At 40.8% G+C, this 19,808-nt stretch overlaps 1 protein-coding gene across 2 annotated transcripts in view; it reads right to left on the minus strand.

Moving 5' to 3' along the window:
- Positions 1 to 4,503: 4,503 nt before the first annotated feature.
- Positions 4,504 to 19,808, minus strand: part of LOC144772359 (CD276 antigen homolog) — a 177,950-nt gene continuing 162,645 nt past the window's right edge. For both annotated transcript variants that reach the window (XM_078656623.1, XM_078656624.1), the window contains 2 exons: positions 7,157 to 7,289; positions 4,504 to 7,067 (listed from right to left, as the gene is read on the minus strand). In XM_078656623.1, the coding sequence (XP_078512749.1) occupies positions 7,183 to 7,289 (107 nt within the window). In that variant the 3' untranslated portion in view covers positions 4,504 to 7,067; positions 7,157 to 7,182. The remainder of the gene's footprint in view (positions 7,068 to 7,156; positions 7,290 to 19,808) is intronic.

A 19,808-nucleotide genomic window follows, 5' to 3' on the forward strand; every position in this document is an offset into this window, starting at 1 on the left:
AAAATTGTTGGATTGATTCCGGATAAATATATCTCCTGAGAGTTACTGTTTAGGTCAGTAATTCGAGCGATCAAGCTAGATCCATTATACAAGTATTGCGGCAATATTGGTGCCCTTTTCGGTTCTTAGTGATTGTATTTGAGGCTTGTCCTTATTGCCAGTGAGCCCAGACCCTGTCTTGGTACTGATAGAATATCCAGCGCAACCCCGCTGTATGATTCTGATCGTTTGGGCAACTTGTGGAAGATGAAAGGTTTTGATAAATGGGACATGATAGGTATAAGTAAGGTTGAAGATCTTTGGTCCAAAGGAACTGTTAAGACCTTTGAGGCGCTCAAGATTGAATACGAGCTTGACGACAAGGAATTCTTTCGGTACGTGCAGGTGCAACATGCCTTGTTTTCTGCCTTCCCCACGGGGACTGAGATTCCTGAATCCTCGCCTCTCGAAGATCGTATTCTCGATGGCCACGTACCTGACAGTACCATCTCTTTGATTTATAAAAAACTCATTAATAACAGAGTCAACTTGCTGGTGCGCCTCAGGGCTTCATGGACCGCTGACGGTTAGGAATTGGACGACGAGGACTGGCAAATGGCCGTGTCCTCCCCCAAGGAGGTGGCCGTCCCTGCCCGCCTTCGGTTCGTCCAGTTTAAGATCCTTCATCGAGTGTACGTAACTGGTCCGCGTCTGGTGCGAATGGCCTACTCTCTAGACGGTTTATGTAAGCGTGGCTGTGGTATGAGTGGTACCTTTCTTCACATCATTTGGGAGTGTCCTGTTGTGGCTGCCTTCTGGTCCAGAGTGCATGCAACTATGGACAGGGTCACTGGGGTCTCGCTTTTGCCTGAGGCCAGGCGATGCCTTCTCAATGTTTGGGAACCTACTGACTATAACACGGCTCAGACTTTTTGGGCTACACTTGGTAACATGGTGGCCAAGAGGGATATTGCGCAGCTATGGGGTTCCCACAGACCGCCTTCAATATCGGCTTGGAAGGAAACATGGACTGGTGCATGTACAGAGAAAAGACGGTGTACCTATCCCGGGGCAGACCCAAGAAATGGAGTAGAATATGGTCCCAGTGGAATGCCTATTGTGGAAATGTTTGTACTCCTCCACAAGACTTTACCCCTGATGTCCCCATATCTCCCTAGACGGCATTCCAAGCCTACATACGCTATTTGTATATACTGCATGGTCTCCTCGCTGCCCCCTCCCCTCGACACAGATGCTTCGATTATAGTGTGCTAAAATGGTTTTCGTCCCCCGTGACCTCATGTTTCCCGAGTATGACTTTTGCCAGGTGAATGTGTTTATCTGTTTGTTTTTAATCTACGACAAAATTAAAAACCAGACCTTCAATGATCTGCTTTCTGATCTTGTATCCCATACACGCGTACTTTGCATCGCCGCCGTACCCCCGGGTTGACAGAAGAGGGGCTGTGTTTTAATGGAATGTGGAAATTTAATTGCCATTGCGGCCGGCCCGCTGGGTTGTAGGCTGATAGCTGTGTTATGTGAAACAATACAATAAAGGTCTTTAAAAAAAAACAAAAAATAAATAAAAATTGATTTATATGAGGAAATTTCTCCCCTAATACCTTACAGCTGAACAATCTGTATTTCATTCTGTCATGCTGTTCGAATGTTCACGCAAACAGCTCACTGTACAATTTTGGACTTGTATATTCGTTTTTGTCTCATTGTGTTGTATAGTTCTAGAGGCATTATGGTAATCTATCTGTTGAACACTATATATGTTGTTATACCTTACGGAAGTGTAAATGTAGCAAATCAGCAATGTCTCGTAATATGTAAGGTTTGATGTGTTGAAATGCTCCTGTAAAGTGCTCTGATATCCTGTGCAGGGTCATGTTCGCGCTATAGAAAACACTAAAATAAATAAATAAATAAACACATGCGTTTGATTGTGTTCTTACGATTATGATCTTTTTGTGCGCCATCTTGTAAGATGTGTATTAAAGAAGGATCTGACATGAGATAATGGATGCTTGTTTTGATCCGAATATTAGGGTCTCTTATGCCATGCCCTGTATGAAGTTTGTAAGTGTGGAGTGCATGTGTGTATATAGTTAGATTTATATATATTTAGCCACTAAGTTAGTGTTAAGATTTGTGAGTATACATGAATGCTAACAGACGGTGCATGGGCCACCGCTAAACCCGAATTCTGGTCTAAGACAATTTACCTGGTTCAAGGGGACGCAGTGTAGGGACTTCTTTCCTTCTAGTACAAGTCAGAGTGTATCTCCAGATAGTACATACGGAGACCCAGTCTCATGTTTGTGCAGGACTGTTGTAGCTGCTGGTGTGTGATGTTCCTGCAAGCCAAACATGGGTTTCCACAGCTAGTAAGCAGTATGATTTGTGAGAGACAGTAGAAATGCATGCAGTGTGGGTAAGTGGAGTCTGTTGTGTCCCCGTGTGGCTGATCGGTGGTGGCCTGCAGGAAAGTGACTTATAAACACGACTGGGAGAGTCCGATTAAAGAGTAAACTTCTGAGTAGGTCTGGTCTGTCAATGTTGTGAGGAGACACAATGTGGAGCAGACCTTCAGCTCTGGGGTTTGACTTGCGCCCTGAGAAGCAAGAGTAGTAGGTGAAATTCCTCCCGTTGGGCCTGGGACCAGATCTCCTTTTGTGTATAGGAAGTCCACCAGTGTGCCTAGAAGTCTGATTTGGGGCGTTACCAATCATTGAGAGTCGTAAGCTTGCACAGTAAATTGATTCGCTGAATGTAACACCATCCCTGCTTCAAAAGACAAGGTAAGTTAATGTGTACTTAGATTTCTGAACCATAGGTCTGGAAGAATGGGTACGAATCGATCAAAATAACCATCACATTGGGGAAAATAAACTACATTTTCTGTTGCTGTTTATCACTGCTGAAAATTGATTTTCACTAGGGGATTTCCTGCAGTTCCTGGATCCACATCACATACTAATATATGTTCTACATTCTTACACTAAACATTTAATTTTATAGCCTTCAATGGATTATCACTGAATAGTTTGGAATTTTCACTTGATGTACAAAGTACTATATACATTCTTACTAGTAACTCGGCTCGGAGAACTCTGGGAGAAGCTGCAGAAAGAGGGAGATGGGTGAATATTCTATTTCACCAATTTATTTCCACCATGACGTGGACACCGCTGGTTGTAACTCTGCTCTGCGTATTTGACAAAAATGTTCCTGTCTGTTGATATAAACCTCAGGTAGCTGGAAGAGTTCAACAGAATTAACTGGATTCTCATTTGAAGACACATTCTGATACCATTCGAGTTATAATTCAAACCAAATCCTGTTGCCTTCCTAGGGTGTTGATAAATTAACCCGTTGTCGGCGGCATCACTTGTCAAATAACTCCTGTTATTTCATGGCTCACACAATGCATTGCCCCACAAACATTCTTAGACACACTGGCATATTTTTACGGTGAGTCAAGGTCAGCTTTGTGGAGTTTTACTTTATGATCCCACAAGGATACAAAATAAAGCTAACCCCGACACACAAACATGATCGTCAATAAAGAGAGCATGCTCAGGAGTAGGCGAACTGAGTGCGCAAACCATGTCTTCTGTAGGAAGATGATGTTGGATTTGCATTAAATCGTCATCTCTTCAATGTATGAGACGTTAGTTCTTACAGACCGATAGTTCAGGAGGCGGTGTAGTTCCATCCTAGCTCTTCTATACAAAATCAAAAATTTTCATTAAATGGACGCAAATATCATGGATCTGTGTCATAAAACTATGGACTTATGAGATGTTGAGACCTGGGCGCTTTATTATCGTGTTTAGCATCATAACAATGACTGAGTATATTTGGAACTACATATGAATGATTCTAAATTTTGTTTTTCTTTTTTATTCATGGCCACGATAAAGCAAACCTTGTTCATGAAACAATTAGGCATGCAATACATTTTAACTTAAGAGAAATTTAAAATTACCTTGAAGAACTTACTAACAAAAAAATCTTTGAAGCGGGCATGCCCTTTCGATATCTTCAATTAGGTCACAAACTTTTAAATGGACTGCTTCCATTGACATTGTATAAATAGGGGGCTTTAAAGACCCTGTTATATACTCCATTATTCCAAAATGCACAAATCTGGCACAACACTTTTGTGGGCATATGTCTCAGAGGGCCCTGTGAAGTCAGCTGTCTTGGCATCGTTCAAAAAACACTAAACAGCATCTACTTGTGAAAAGAACAATCTTCCTCCCAGAATTTGAAAGACATAATTTGAAGGACAAAGAAAGCAAATAAAATTAATATGACAGAATATACTAAAATATTCATAAAATACATTTATAATTAAATAAACTCAATACTGGTCACAAATAGTTACATCCAACATGACACTTTACACAGAATATTCAGATTTAAAACCTGGCTTGGATGTAAAGCTGTGGTCACAAAATAATCAGACAGTGTGTTGTGTCCTATGAAGGTAGACACCAGGAGCCAGGATGTACATTCAAGTCTTCTTTATTATCTCTCAGTTCAGATTACATCAGTCTTGACTCCAGCCAGCATAGTGTGGTACCAGCCCCACCAGGAGCAGCCTGCCTAGCTGCTCAGCCCATCTCTAACTGCCAACGCTCATCCATTCAGACACCCAGGCATTCCACGCATCACAGGCACACCAACATTCCATGACCATCTCACACTCTGGCTGAGCAGCTAGGAGCAGCAGGGCTGGAATACATGTAATAACAACTAAGTAGGGTATAACACAGTGCATACAGACCCACTGAATATAAAACAAGGCACTGAATGAAGCTAGTGTTCCCTGAATAATGCAATATAAATTCTGGCCTCTGAAGTAAAGCAGTGTTAAAAGAGTAATGGAATGTGCAATTTGGCACAGATTGAAAAACTGTGTTGACAAAATAAATCTATCACTTAGTATTAACAAAGAAGCAATGCTACCAAAAATAATTAAGTCTAGTATCTGGCAATTATTGAATGTACCATAGTGCTCATAGAATAAATATATAATCAAGGCCACTGGGATAGTGCAATCCTGAGGCTTTGGCAGTTTCTATAGAAATATGATTTTACCACACTTGCCACATAATCCGCCAACTGATTCCTAATTTGCAGATTTCAACAAAAAAAATATTCTAGCTCGAACGGATGAAAAGTGACTTAAAAACCCCAGATGTGGTGCAACTGTTTGCAAAGTTTCACTGGGCACTTTCAGTTGCTGATTGCTGTATTCTGGTTTTACTCTGGTACCAATGGTATGAAACATTTGCCAAGTGTGCTAAAACGACAAACAGCTAATATTGCCACAACATGTTCTGCCTAATTTGGCTTTTCTTGAATTCAACCTTGCTGTATAATTTGTTCCTCCACTGGCACAATGTCAGTGCCCTGAATGCAATTGTTTATAGTGCTGCTAAAACACTTGTCAAAATCTCACATTTATGGGACTATTAATTTCATAAATCTAATTAGAGTCTTTCAAAAATCGAAAATTAATGATATATTGATTATATTGCAAGATTTCTATAAATTGCACTGTCCAGTGTACAAAACTGTCAGAAGTATAAAAAAATATAACATTATCTATTGACCGGAGGGTGCTGCCCGATAATATTACATTTAGCTGCAAATGTACTGCAATGGCGACTGGAAAATGAAACCCAGCATTGGACCATGATTATATGACACTGCTCAAGACACAGTTTAACTCACATCTGGCAAGCAGTGTTCACACAGAACAATGCCATATTTACTGATAGCTTCCATATCCCTTGGAAATCCCTCATGGATACATTTCATGGCTCTAATACGTCGGGCAAATCTTTTTGCAGTGCTCCTACTAGAATAATATAATATATCTGGCACTGGCTGCAGGACAATGCTTTAAAAAATGTAAACCTAATATTCAGTATGAACTTTTTTTGGCATAAACTCATAATTAACTAAATCCTACTGCTAATATCCCTAAGTGTAGGGTTTTGCTCATAAAAAATGAAATGTAATATTTATTGCTGTTCCTCTAAGTCCCCCATCATCTTGCAAAAAAGCGCAATTGAGTCTACAACATCTGTGTGGCGTTCTCCTCCAGTCCCTTCCTCCGTGCTCAGCTGATAGTCAGAGGCCACCGTACTCCAATTAACAAATGATGCTAACACAGGGATGGATATCTGCACCGCCAAAGAATCGCCCACTGTATTATGTGCACTATAACTTCTTAGTTTTGTGATGTTCTCCAGCTGCATGGCATTCTACAGAATCAGACCTCAGCCAGTGTCTCCGGGCAATGCTCGCCGCAGTTGTCCACAATTTCCTCCAGAAGCACTAACAACAATATGAACAACCAAGCCATTTCTAGCCAGATCCTTAGAAGGCAACCACTACGATTCCAGGATAGCTTGACACCAGGACCAGAGAGAGCTGGGCCTTTCTCCAGGAACCCTCAGCGGGCTGCTTCTTCCCAAACGACCAAGCTTCTATTGATGCTGGACATTGTCGATGGCTAAGCTTTGATAGTGCATAAACATCTCCAGCATGGGCCGAAGCTCAACATCCACAGATAGATGTCCAAGGACGCAGGTAAGGCCTTCGTTCTTTAGTACCTGGAATGACCTGCACTCCTGCTTCAGCCAGCCTCAAGTGACCTTCAAACTCTACTGTTCTTCACAATAGAGCCATCAAGCTGGCAGACGACACCAGGGTGTCTACTCGCCTTCACGAACAACAATAAGATCTGAGACCATTAACATCAAAAGGAAGTTGAAATTAAGAGACAGGCAGGAAACTTTAATACCGTGATAGATCGGTAGAGGTAAGAGAGGGTTCAATTAGGTCTTTTCAAGATAATCTACAAGGATTTTCCCTGGCAGTTAGCATTAATTATGACCATATGAACCGTCCTCTGTCCTTGAATGTTTTCGGTGGCTGTACAAGATCCTCTTACCAAGTACCTACTCCCGGTGGGACGGCTGTGGGATGAGCCTGCAGGAAGACGGTTCAAGAGCTTTCTGCACTTCAGCATCTGTGCTGGCCAAGAGCATCGCCACCTGCAGAAAAGGAGCACACATTTAGTGAACCACACCTCAGTTTACACCCCAAAGGTTGATTCCAAACAATACCTTCCACAGGGACTCACCCTTGCAATCTGGTGTCCCTGCCCTGTTAAATTTTCCAGAAAATCCATTGCACTAACAGGTATATGAAGGCAACATAACCATCGGGTAGGGCCAGCTCGCAGTTACTAGTCGAGCGACTTGTACCAATTTGAGCTGAAAGAAAATGCAGGCATCGTTATTGTGCAGGAAAAGATCTCTGCTGCATGTTACTTTCATAACGTCCTACAGAAAAGAATGGAAACAAACAGCATTTGGATTTTCAGAACAGCCTGACGCAGCATTTAACCTTTCCTTTGCACAAGTAGAGTATAGATATAGGTACTTGTTAATAGTGCCCCTGGGGATTTGGGGTTCCTATTTATGTTTGATATGTGACATTCCTATATAAATTCTGAATGGATTACCATACATTAGTCAGAGAATCTCTTGTCCTCCCTTAAGGATTAGAATGTTTGATGGCTATTGTTTCCTACTAATTATTGTTCTAGCATCCTCTTGAGTACATTTTATGAGACATCAAGAAACAGATGGATTATTCCTGTGTTAAAGAAACTAGGTTTGAGACGTTGCCGATCCACATTTTTAGCATTGCAACTTTTAGAAAATTAATTTGTTAGCGCATCTGTTCTTGCGTTTCTAAAAAATGTTTTTAACCTTAGGAAATCAATGAAAATGTGATTGGTAAGTGTGTACTTTGTTGGCTCAGAAATCATTCTTTTAATTATGTACATTGATGTGCTTTTATGGTTATTGTCATTATAACCGAATAAAGATGTTTGAATTGAATTGAGTTACAATGTCTTCTTATATTTGTTGTTAAGTCTTTATTTCATGCAATATACATGACAATCATAATAACAATGACGAGGAAAAACTGAATTTACAATCCCTGGTTACCTAAACCAATTCTAATGTGTGCTTTCTAAACTACCCATGCTTCTTATCCATCGCAAAATACCAGGAGCATTATGAATATGCTTAAAAGGTATGCGTTGAGTCCGGCACCCGACATAAAGAGCTCCTCAAGATCAAAACAATGAAGCAATAGAGTCGTCTGAAACCAAATGTACTGTCCTATGCCAAATGTAACCTCTAATGGTACCCAATTCAGTAAGGACCTCAATACCTGGCTCCTCGCCTGAACCTCCACACCCAGACGGATCAGCAGCCTCGACTCCCCCCTTCAGTTCCTTGAGAGCCTTACGGGTGAGTAGCCGTGCTTTACAAATCCCTGATTGAATGATGGTATCGAGCAAGCGAAGAGAGAGCCCAACCAGCCGACAAGGTAGAACATTTCTTAAAAAACAAAAGCCAAAATGGCACTCTCATAGAACAACTGTTTAAACATTTTAGCTAAAAATCAAGATTTTCCATGAAGTTCTGAAGGAATAATAAAAGAATTAGGTACTTGTTGCTGGGACTGCCATTCCACATGGGTACAGGGGAATAATAATCTGTCTATACAACTTAATTTGCCTTTTATCATTTATTAACTAAGAAATCAAAACGAAAGAAAGGTGGTGTGTAGTATGACAGTGGGAGGAAACCGAAATATTGGGAAAGGTGGAATAAAAATATTCAATGGATAGGAAAGAAACAAGCATTGGAAATGCAATAGGGCTCGCATTAGGAAAGTTTGGGCTATTGGTCTTATAAATGATTTTTTTTTATTTATGTGTTATTTTTTAAAATAGCTAAATTAATAGCTTTGTCATTTACAATGCTAATAGTTATAACTTTCGCAAATGTGACACCTATAGCATTTGTAATGCAACATGTTTTGTATTTACGTGACTTAGATGTATTGATATTACAAATAACAATGGCTTTTAATTTTTTTAAAAAAATTTATACTTAAATAATTTATTTAATTTGTAATTTGCAATAGTTTAAACTTACTCTGAAACTGAATTGGGAAAAATCCTGTCTGAGTGGATCTAAGGAACAGGTAAACTGGAGAACAAATCCAATAATACACAAACATTGGATCCTGAGTAAATCAAGGGAACTAGTCAAAAGAAAGGAGACACAGCTGGCATAAAGAGGCCAATCTTGGGTAGTGCATAAACATAAAGATCCCATCTCTAACTACATAGTATTGTGCCGCCACCGGGTGCCAGGCCCAGCTGGGTGTGCGGGCTCACGACAGATGGCGGTGGCAAGCCTATGTCAAATAGGACCTGGGCAAGACTTCTCTCCGGGGGTTCTAAAAGAAGCCGAATAGACCATTCCAACAGACGGCAGGGCGGTACCTGGCCAATGTGCAGGGCAACCGCAGGCCTACCGCAGGCCTATCCAGATCTACATCTCAAAGATACACATTGATGTACCCATCGAAAAATTTGCCCTCAAAACGGGCGTATTTAAGACCACATTGAGGGTCATGGTGTCTTTAAAAGCTTGCGAAACACAAAGACGGTGATAGAGTATGGCCGGTAGTAATGGCGAAACTCTTTGTACAGCTCTTAACCCTGATATAAACGATCATTAACAGGCGTATTCAAGACCACATTGAGGGTCAGGGTGTCTGAATCACCTTACTAAACACAAAGACGGTGGTAAAATTTGGCCGGTAGTTATGGCGAAACTCTTTGTAAAGCTCTTAACCTTAATACAAACAATAATTAACCACTTCTCACAAAAGAATCAGGCGCTGCGCCGATTCCCTCACCACTGGGAATGGGCTTGTTAAACTACACAGCGAGGGTCAGGAAACAAATCAAAGCATATTGATAATCGTAATGTTTGGCCGACAGTGGTGGCGAAACTGCTCGTCTGAACCCTTCTATGAAAGACACCGACTCGGGACCGTAAATAAATGAAAGATGCATATTTTACAAAGATAGCCAATACAGGCGTGCATGAGTTTTAAACAGAGACTACTTTGTTGCAACAGAATTCCGATATTGGTCTTTTAATGAAAATAGTGTTCCATACACGCAAGGTCTTTCAGGATAAACACATTGAAGTATAGATTACAAAGACGGCCAAACAGGCGTGCATGAATTACTTTATCACAAGTAAATTCCGAGATTACTATGAATAAGCACTAGTTTATTGACGGCTTATTATAGGTCAACAATGCGCATGAAAGAGACAGAGTCCGAATACTGTAGAAAACAAGCCCTTGCTGTGGTGGGGAGGGGGGGCGGGGAGAGGCAAGAAGGGAAGAATAGGGGCCGGGAGCAGCAGCCTTTGATGTGCCGGCCGGCCGTGCAGTGAATAATTAGGGGAGGAGAAATGCCGGCTGGGGGAAGCTGAGATGCCTGTGGGAGGGAGGCTTTGATGTGCTGGTGGCTTTGATGTGCACGCGCTTTTTGCCAATGCGCTTGCGCATTGAGCTTATGTTTCTCGGGCACTGCAACAAATCGCCGAGATGGTTAAGCTCTGTTTAAGCCACAATATAGCTCGCCAGCTATGCGCAAGCGATCAGCAGGCGAGCCCTAAAAAGGAGCAATGAAAGAAAGAAGATACGAAAAAATGATAAAGAAAAAAGAAAGAGTTGAAATCAAAGAAATGGTGAAAGAAAACTAATGGTTGGAACCAAGAAGATTTGAAAGATAGGAATTTTAAAAAATGAAGAAAAGAGGAAAATTGACAAAGTGAGAGAGCAAAAGGAGAAAGGAAAGAACCAAAACAAAAGAGAAACTGATAGTGTGATGTATTCCTATAGGTTCTGAATCGATCCCCCTATTCCTGACCCTATTCTGGTTAACAAACCAGCAAGTTAACTAGCAGTCAGCCCATGAGGCAGCAAACCCCCATGATGCAGATACCGTTATCTGACGAAGCCACACTACGGCACAGGAACGTGTTATCTGATTAGGTCATAACGCTTGCGATCTAATTAGACAAGCGATATTCCTCCAGCCCCTGATAAGGCATACGGAGTTCTCATAACAAATCAAACCTATGACAACCTGGGAAAAACCCTGCGGCCATTGTTTTGATTTCACCAAGAACTTCAGCAAAAGAATGTGCTAACGACCTGGTCGTATGACATCCTTATTGACGTATCTATGTCCATCCTTACGTCAATCTCGGCACCTTAAAGGTATAAATATTACCGATATTGCCCTATGCAAACACACGCGGTGGTGACGAGACGGAGCAGCCATACTTGCCGAAGCCCAGAGCAGAGCAGACCCCGCTGGCGCAGCCCCGCCTTCCTGACGCGCTGAGAACGAGACGCGCTGCTTTCTCCTGCCGAGAAATCCAGCACCGGCGTTTCTGGGTAGCCCTCGCAGGCAGCCTGGAATATCGAGAGCAGAGAAGAGAGATACCATCCCTCATTCATCCTAACTTCCAGGTACAGAACTGAATAACCCCTCACAGAGAATTCTTTAGTCAGTCACTTGGCAAAACAAACTTAACTTAAACTGAAACTTTCTATTCCCGCCCACGTATTAGGCTTAGGTCAGGTACACGGGGTAGGCGTATCTAGAAACACCAGTTGAGTACGTTTAGTCAAATGTATATGTGTATGTAATATATTTTATTCATTTTAAACCTTCATATGGCTTAGAAACCATATCAATGTTTTTACAGTATTATTTTATACTTCTGCTTTTAATGTATGCACTTTACTTAACGATAAGTATTGCAATAATATCGATCCATTTCTCTTGTATGAGAAAAGAGACTGATCAATAAATAACATCTTTTATTTAACACGCCCGTCTCTTCCTTTTCTCTACAATCTGATGAGACTAAGAATGCACGTACTGACTGAGTAAAATAAATTGCCTTTTGTTCACACGACTCTCGAGATACACTCTTGATTAGGGGAGAGCAAAGTTGTCATGTTCTATGGTTGTCAGAAACTAAATCCCTTCTTGTCTAATCAGGGAAGTTAATTCCTTCCTGAACATTCGAGAAAGTTTCTAGTGAACTCTGAGCTAGCTGGCAAACCCAAAACTTTAAGTCTAATATCGACAGTAGTAGACCTCGTTAACGTCTGGTCTAGGACTATACTATTGAAGGTATTATTCCAATGCGCAGAGCCTATTGGGATAATAGGAACTACACTACATGGCGCCCAACGTGTTTGGAAAGGGCGATAAAACTAACGTAAGACATTTAAAGTAACTCAGTCGTGCTTTCTCACTCAGACCCCTTTTCCCATAATACTCCAAAGACGTCTGGAGTGGGTGAAAGGTAATATCCGCCAGACCTCGCAGGAGGGAACTCCTATGTATGGTTCTTGGTATAGTCAACGTTGAAGGATATACTGTTCCAGAATATTGTGCATCGAATCTTTGTTTCCATAAGAAACCTGATCTGCAAACAAACAAAGTAACCATCCTGTCAGTAAAATGGTAGACAGTGATGAAGAAAGAGAGACAGTTAGATTAGCAACTGAACTCGCAGCAGCTGATGCAGCACTGCAAGACGCAGACCAGGATATAATACTCATCCCGGTCATCAAAAGGAAATCTATAACCTTAAAACTTATAGAAAATGGACTGACACCTAGAGGTGGTACAGTCATATTCGTAATTGAGGCACACGAATATCGGCAGACAGAGGTATACTATTCATGGATAAATTTTCCAGCAGCAAATGCTGTAACAAAGTACTTCCACTATTACAAAATAGAGGAACCTCCTGAAACGTACACTCCTTTCGAGGAGGTGGAAGTACCACTCAAATTTCAAGAGCACCTGCTCTTATTTGATGGCGCCCTAAAACATAATAATCACATCACCAGGCTCGGTCCCTTAGGTAGACCAGGAGCAACGTGGCCGGTCCTAGCCGGATACACACCACATCCAGACATCGACGGGATGTCTGCAGCAAACCTTTTAACACAGCTAAAACAATTAATAAAAATACATAGACAATTAGTCCAGTATGTGATGCGGACTTCTACAATTCAGCCAGCAATTAAAATTCCACAGCTGACCCCTCACCAGGGGAACACAAATAAAATTACACCACAGAACATACAGTCCTGCCTAGGTAAAGTACCAGCTAAACGGGAACAAATACCATTCTGGTTGGCACAGAAAATAACCCAAATAGAGGCGGTGTTTCCTGACACCACCCCGTTAGAAAAACACAGGATTCTGACTATCTGTCTTCCAATGGGAATCGCACCACACATTGAGGACTGTGACACTTGGGGTACAGTCTTTGCTTCAATTTACACAAAAACGCACGGTGTTCCATCCATTTCGGTAATACCAGATGTGCTAAAACAAATTCAAGACGAATATGGTCCAGAACCCGCTTTAACTCTTGGTATGAAATTACTAAAAGACTTCAAGCAGGTCTCAGCTATATTATTAGCCAACATAAAGGGAGAAGCAGCAAACGTGGCGATCCGCCAGAGGTTAAAGGAGACAGATATAGCAGACCAACCAGCTGAAATTGCCAGAATCATAGAAAAATCCTATGAGGAACTAGGTAGAGATAGTCTAGGTGGAATACCAGTAAAACCACAACTGATTGAAAGTCCTGAAAAAATATTTTTTAATAATAATTCAACATCACAGAAAAAGAGCTGGGATGGAAACAAACAATCCAATCCTAAAGAAAAGAAATTCCAGTCCAGAGGCAGGTCTCCAAGGCGAAGAGAAAAATCTCCGACCCAAAGACACAGGTCACCCCAGAGTGACCCCTCTGGGAAAAGATATAACCTTAGAAATAGGGATAATATAAAAAAGCCTGATAGATATCAAGACATTGATACACGTCCCTCTCAATCTTTTCAGACTTCCTCGCAGAAATCGGAAAGAAGAGGACGATCAGAACAAAGAGAAGAGCACGCCAAGTCCAAAGACAAGGAACCTGCTCAGCTAAAAAAGATATTACAATTTCCAAAAAAGAAGGTAGCCAGTATCAAGGTAGTTAACAATGCCGAGAATACTGAGGACACAACTGAAAAACGGAGAATGGGCTCAGACAATGCTAGACAGCGCAGCAGAAGTGAGCATAGCTCGCAAAGTCCTTATGAATCATCTGGAGACAGTGGACACGAATGAATATCTTCAAGTGGAAACTGCAGACACCAGAGTTAGCAAACCTCACAAAATATACGAAATAACATTACATATAGAGGGAGATAAGACTAGAAAAATAAGGGGACTATTTTGGGATAATCTCTCCAGGGGCTATGACATCCTTCTAGCTGAAAAAGACTGGCCACCAGAATTTGTCAGCGAGTGCCCTCATGGCGAAGAAGTAATTATGTAGAAGAGAAGGGACTAATATAGCCCCTAAACCAAATGCACAGCTTTGTGCCGCTATTTAGCGTGCACAATTTAATTCAAAATCCTTAGTTCTTTATATCTTAATTATCCAACTTATGTCTGTATTTTAACTAATACTTTCCAAATGTTATTTCAATCCACTTTATCAAAAGTCCAACACTCGGGTTGTGGTGCCAATTTTCAGTTTTCTAGCATTCAGACAGTGCCAATCCTGGCCTTTTTGAAAGAACACGAGTAGTGCACAAAGTCCATCACAAGCAGTATTTTATTCAAGTTAAAAACCCAATGCATTTCGGGCCATTTCCAGCCCTTCTTCGGGGGTCACTACAAATGAACAAACAACATAAACAAATTATTAGCACTTTTCATTTTAAGTGAATAAAAATGTGACATACTTTCAACGTTTAACTCACTCCGTCAGTTTCAAAAGCCTAAACATTTCCCCATGGTACATGGTCCCTCTACGTCTTTCTCTTTTGCAGTTAAAGAATCAAACAATAAACCATTAGTGCTCAGGACGTGAGCCAACATTTCCGGTGTTGCTGCGTGTTAATTCATATTATCTAAATAATCATCCTTCCCTTCCGTTGTAAACCTCCCTCTAACCCTCTAATCACATCGCGCTGCCTCCAAATCATCAGCAGTGTTTAAAACCACTCTCTAAACTTTTAAACATGTACGGTACTGTTTTCGATTCTCTCCGTTATTACAACATTTCAAAAATCATTCTTCCCCTCCCACGCTTCTTACGACCTGCACACAAACCAAGTCTTCCCACTTTTCCCCGTACCTGCTTAATAAGTTAACAAACGTCTCCGGTTCTCGGCATGATTACTCCAAACAATTAGTAAATGTCGCGTCCCGCCCATTGCCTTTTAAACATTCCGCCCCTGCTTTATCCCTCCCGATTGGCCCAAAAGTCTAAGCTTTCCTTTACTATCTAACGCCTTGGTTTATGTAAGAACTACATTCCCCATAGTGCATGTCTGCAGTACATTATACTGTCCATAGAGTCCATAAATAAACAAGTGCCACATTCTACTACATGCGCATTTGTAAAACTGTACATGTGGTTTGTATCAGTGCATGTAATTTGGTTAGGACCCCTGTGATAAACTTCGATTTTTCCTCCGGTTGTGTTGGTCTTAAGGCATCCTTCTTTTTCTTGTTTATATCCAGTTTTTTAGACGGGTGCAAACCCTGTGTAGGGCTATAGTTACATAGTACCGTACATGTTTAAAAGTTTAGAGAGTGGTTTTAAACACTGCTGATGATTTGGAGGCAGCGCGATGTGATTAGAGGGTTAGAGGGAGGTTTACAACGGAAGGGAAGGATGATTATTTAGATAATATGAATTAACACGCAGCAACACCGGAAATGTTGGCTCACGTCCTGAGCACTAATGGTTTATTGTTTGATTCTTTAACTGCAAAAGAGAAAGACGTAGAGGGACCATGTACCATGGGGAAATGTTTAGGCTTTTGAAACTGACGGAGTGAGTTAAACGTTGAAAGTATGTCACATTTTTATTCACTTAAAATGAAAAGTGCTAATAATTTGTTTATGTTGTTTGTTCATTTGTAGTGACCCCCGAAGAAGGGCTGGAAATGGCCCGAAATGCATTGGGTTTTTAACTTGAATAAAATACTGCTTGTGATGGACTTTGTGCACTACTCGTGTTCTTTCAAAAAGGCCAGGATTGGCACTGTCTGAATGCAAGAAAACTGAAAATTGGCACCACAACCCGAGTGTTGGACTTTTGATAAAGTGGATTGAAATAACATTTGGAAAATATTAGTTAAAATACAGACATAAGTTGGATAATTAAGATATAAAGAACTAAGGATTTTGAATTAAATTGTGCACGCTAAATAGCGGCACAAAGCTGTGCATTTGGTTTAGGAGCTATATTAGTCCCTTCTCTTCTACATGTTTCTTAACAAGTGGCAATAGGGCATGCCTAATAGCCAATCTGCACGCAACCGCGCTAAAGGAATGATAAAAATGAGGATTATATAAAAAATGGTTTAATAAGGTGTGCATCCCTCCATATTTGCAAATGTTCGTAACTATAGCCCTACACAGGGTTTGCACCCGTCTAAAAAACTGGATATAAACAAGAAAAAGAAGGATGCCTTAAGACCAACACAACCGGAGGAAAAATCGAAGTTCATCACAGGGGTCCTAACCAAATTACATGCACTGATACAAACCACATGTACAGTTTTACAAATGCGCATGTAGTAGAATGTGGCACTTGTTTATTTATGGACTCTATGGACAGTATAATGTACTGCAGACATGCACTATGGGGAATGTAGTTCTTACATAAACCAAGGCGTTAGATAGTAAAGGAAAGCTTAGACTTTTGGGCCAATCGGGAGGGATAAAGCAGGGGCGGAATGTTTAAAAGGCAATGGGCGGGACGCGACATTTACTAATTGTTTGGAGTAATCATGCCGAGAACCGGAGACGTTTGTTAACTTATTAAGCAGGTACGGGGAAAAGTGGGAAGACTTGGTTTGTGTGCAGGTCGTAAGAAGCGTGGGAGGGGAAGAATGATTTTTGAAATGTTGTAATAACGGAGAGAATCGAAAACAGTACCGTACATGTTTAAAAGTTTAGAGAGTGGTTTTAAACACTGCTGATGATTTGGAGGCAGCGCGATGTGATTAGAGGGTTAGAGGGAGGTTTACAACGGAAGGGAAGGATGATTATTTAGATAATATGAATTAACACGCAGCAACACCGGAAATGTTGGCTCAAGTCCTGAGCACTAATGGTTTATTGTTTGATTATTTAACTGCAAAAGAGAAAGACGTAGAGGGACCATGTACCATGGGGAAATGTTTAGGCTTTTGAAACTGACGGAGTGAGTTAAACGTTGAAAGTATGTCACATTTTTATTCACTTAAAATGAAAAGTGCTAATAATTTGTTTATGTTGTTTGTTCATTTGTAGTGACCCCCGAAGAAGGGCTGGAAATGGCCCGAAATGCATTGGGTTTTTAACTTGAATAAAATACTGCTTGTGATGGACTTTGTGCACTACTCGTGTTCTTTCAAAAAGGCCAGGATTGGCACTGTCTGAATGCTAGAAAACTGAAAATTGGCACCACAACCCGAGTGTTGGACTTTTGATAAAGTGGATTGAAATAACATTTGGAAAATATTAGGTAAAATACAGACATAAGTTGGATAATTAAGATATAAAGAACTAAGGATTTTGAATTAAATTGTGCACGCTAAATAGCGGCACAAAGCTGTGCATTTGGTTTAGGGGCTATATTAGTCCCTTCTCTTCTACATGTTTCTTAACAAGTGGCAGTAGGGCATGCCTAATAGCCAATCTGCACGCAACCGCGCTAAAGGAATGATAAAAATGAGGATTATATAAAAAATGGTTTAATAAGGTGTGCATCCCTCCATATTTGCAAATGTTCGTAACTATAGCCCTACACAGGGTTTGCACCCGTCTAAAAAACTGGATATAAACAAGAAAAAGAAGGATGCCTTAAGACCAACACAACCGGAGGAAAAATCGAAGTTCATCACAGGGGTCCTAACCAAATTACATGCACTGATACAAACCACATGTACAGTTTTACAAATGGGCATGTAGTAGAATGTGGCACTTGTTTATTTATGGACTCTATGGACAGTATAATGTACTGCAGACATGCACTATGGGGAATGTAGTTCTTACATAAACCAAGGCGTTAGATAGTAAAGGAAAGCTTAGACTTTTGGGCCAATCGGGAGGGATAAAGCAGGGGCGGAATGTTTAAAAGGCAATGGGCGGGACGCGACATTTACTAATTGTTTGGAGTAATCATGCCGAGAACCGGAGACGTTTGTTAACTTATTAAGCAGGTACGGGGAAAAGTGGGAAGACTTGGTTTGTGTGCAGGTCGTAAGAAGCGTGGGAGGGGAAGAATGATTTTTGAAATGTTGTAATAACGAAGAGAATCGAAAACAGTACCGTACATGTTTAAAAGTTTAGAGAGTGGTTTTAAACACTGCTGATGATTTGGAGGCAGCGCGATGTGATTAGAGGGTTAGAGGGAGGTTTACAACGGAAGGGAAGGATGATTATTTAGATAATATGAATTAACACGCAGCAACACCGGAAATGTTGGCTCACGTCCTGAGCACTAATGGTTTATTGTTTGATTCTTTAACTGCAAAAGAGAAAGACGTAGAGGGACCATGTACCATGGGGAAATGTTTAGGCTTTTGAAACTGACGGAGTGAGTTAAACGTTGAAAGTATGTCACATTTTTATTCACTTAAAATGAAAAGTGCTAATAATTTGTTTATGTTGTTTGTTCATTTGTAGTGACCCCCGAAGAAGGGCTGGAAATGGCCCGAAATGCATTGGGTTTTTAACTTGAATAAAATACTGCTTGTGATGGACTTTGTGCACTACTCGTGTTCTTTCAAAAAGGCCAGGATTGGCACTGTCTGAATGCTAGAAAACTGAAAATTGGCACCACAACCCGAGTGTTGGACTTTTGATAAAGTGGATTGAAATAACATTTGGAAAATATTAGTTAAAATACAGACATAAGTTGGATAATTAAGATAAAAAGAACTAAGGATTTTGAATTAAATTGTGCACGCTAAATAGCGGCACAAAGCTGTGCATTTGGTTTAGGGGCTATATTAGTCCCTTCTCTTCTACATGTTTCTTAACAAGTGGCAGTAGGGCATGCCTAATAGCCAATCTGCACGCAACCGCGCTAAAGGAATGATAAAAATGAGGATTATATAAAAAATGGTTTAATAAGGTGTGCATCCCTCCATATTTGCAAATGTTCGAAGAAGTAATTATGCCTGCCTTCTCAAATCACATCCCAATTCATAAAAAATACACACTTGCTAGAAAGTGGGCAGTAGCTCTAGCTCCTGCTTTATATAAAAATCACGTAGGATGGGATGAGGACTCTCCTCCTCACAAAATCCAGTTAAAATCACAACCTACTGCACAAAGGCAGTACCCAATTAAGCAAGAAGCTAAAAAACAGGTAAAAGAAATTCTAGATCAGCTAGAATACCAGGGGGTGATTGAAACTTGCACCTCACAAATGAACAACCCTTTGTTTCCGGTCTCCAAACCAGACAATTCATACCGTCTAGTTTTGGATTACCGACACCTTAACTCATGTTGCAAAACTTTTGCAGTGCAAAACTCACATAGTGCTGCACTAATGAATAACATAGTGCGCAAAAAATACAAAACAACCTTAGACATCTCTAATGGATTCTTTTGTCAAAACATAGCACCAGAGAGCAGATATTTGTCTGCGTTCTCAATAAATGGCACTCAAAAACAATTCTGTCGGTTAGCCCAGGGGTACAAGAACAGCCCGGGAGTATTCTCAGCGAGAGTAACAGAATTACTACAAATATATGACGACGAAGCATTATCATATGTCGACGACATATACTTAACAGAT

The sequence above is a fragment of the Lissotriton helveticus genome, chromosome 8 (genome assembly GCF_964261635.1).
Source record: "Lissotriton helveticus chromosome 8, aLisHel1.1, whole genome shotgun sequence".
NCBI classification, from domain to species: Eukaryota; Metazoa; Chordata; class Amphibia; order Caudata; family Salamandridae; genus Lissotriton; species Lissotriton helveticus.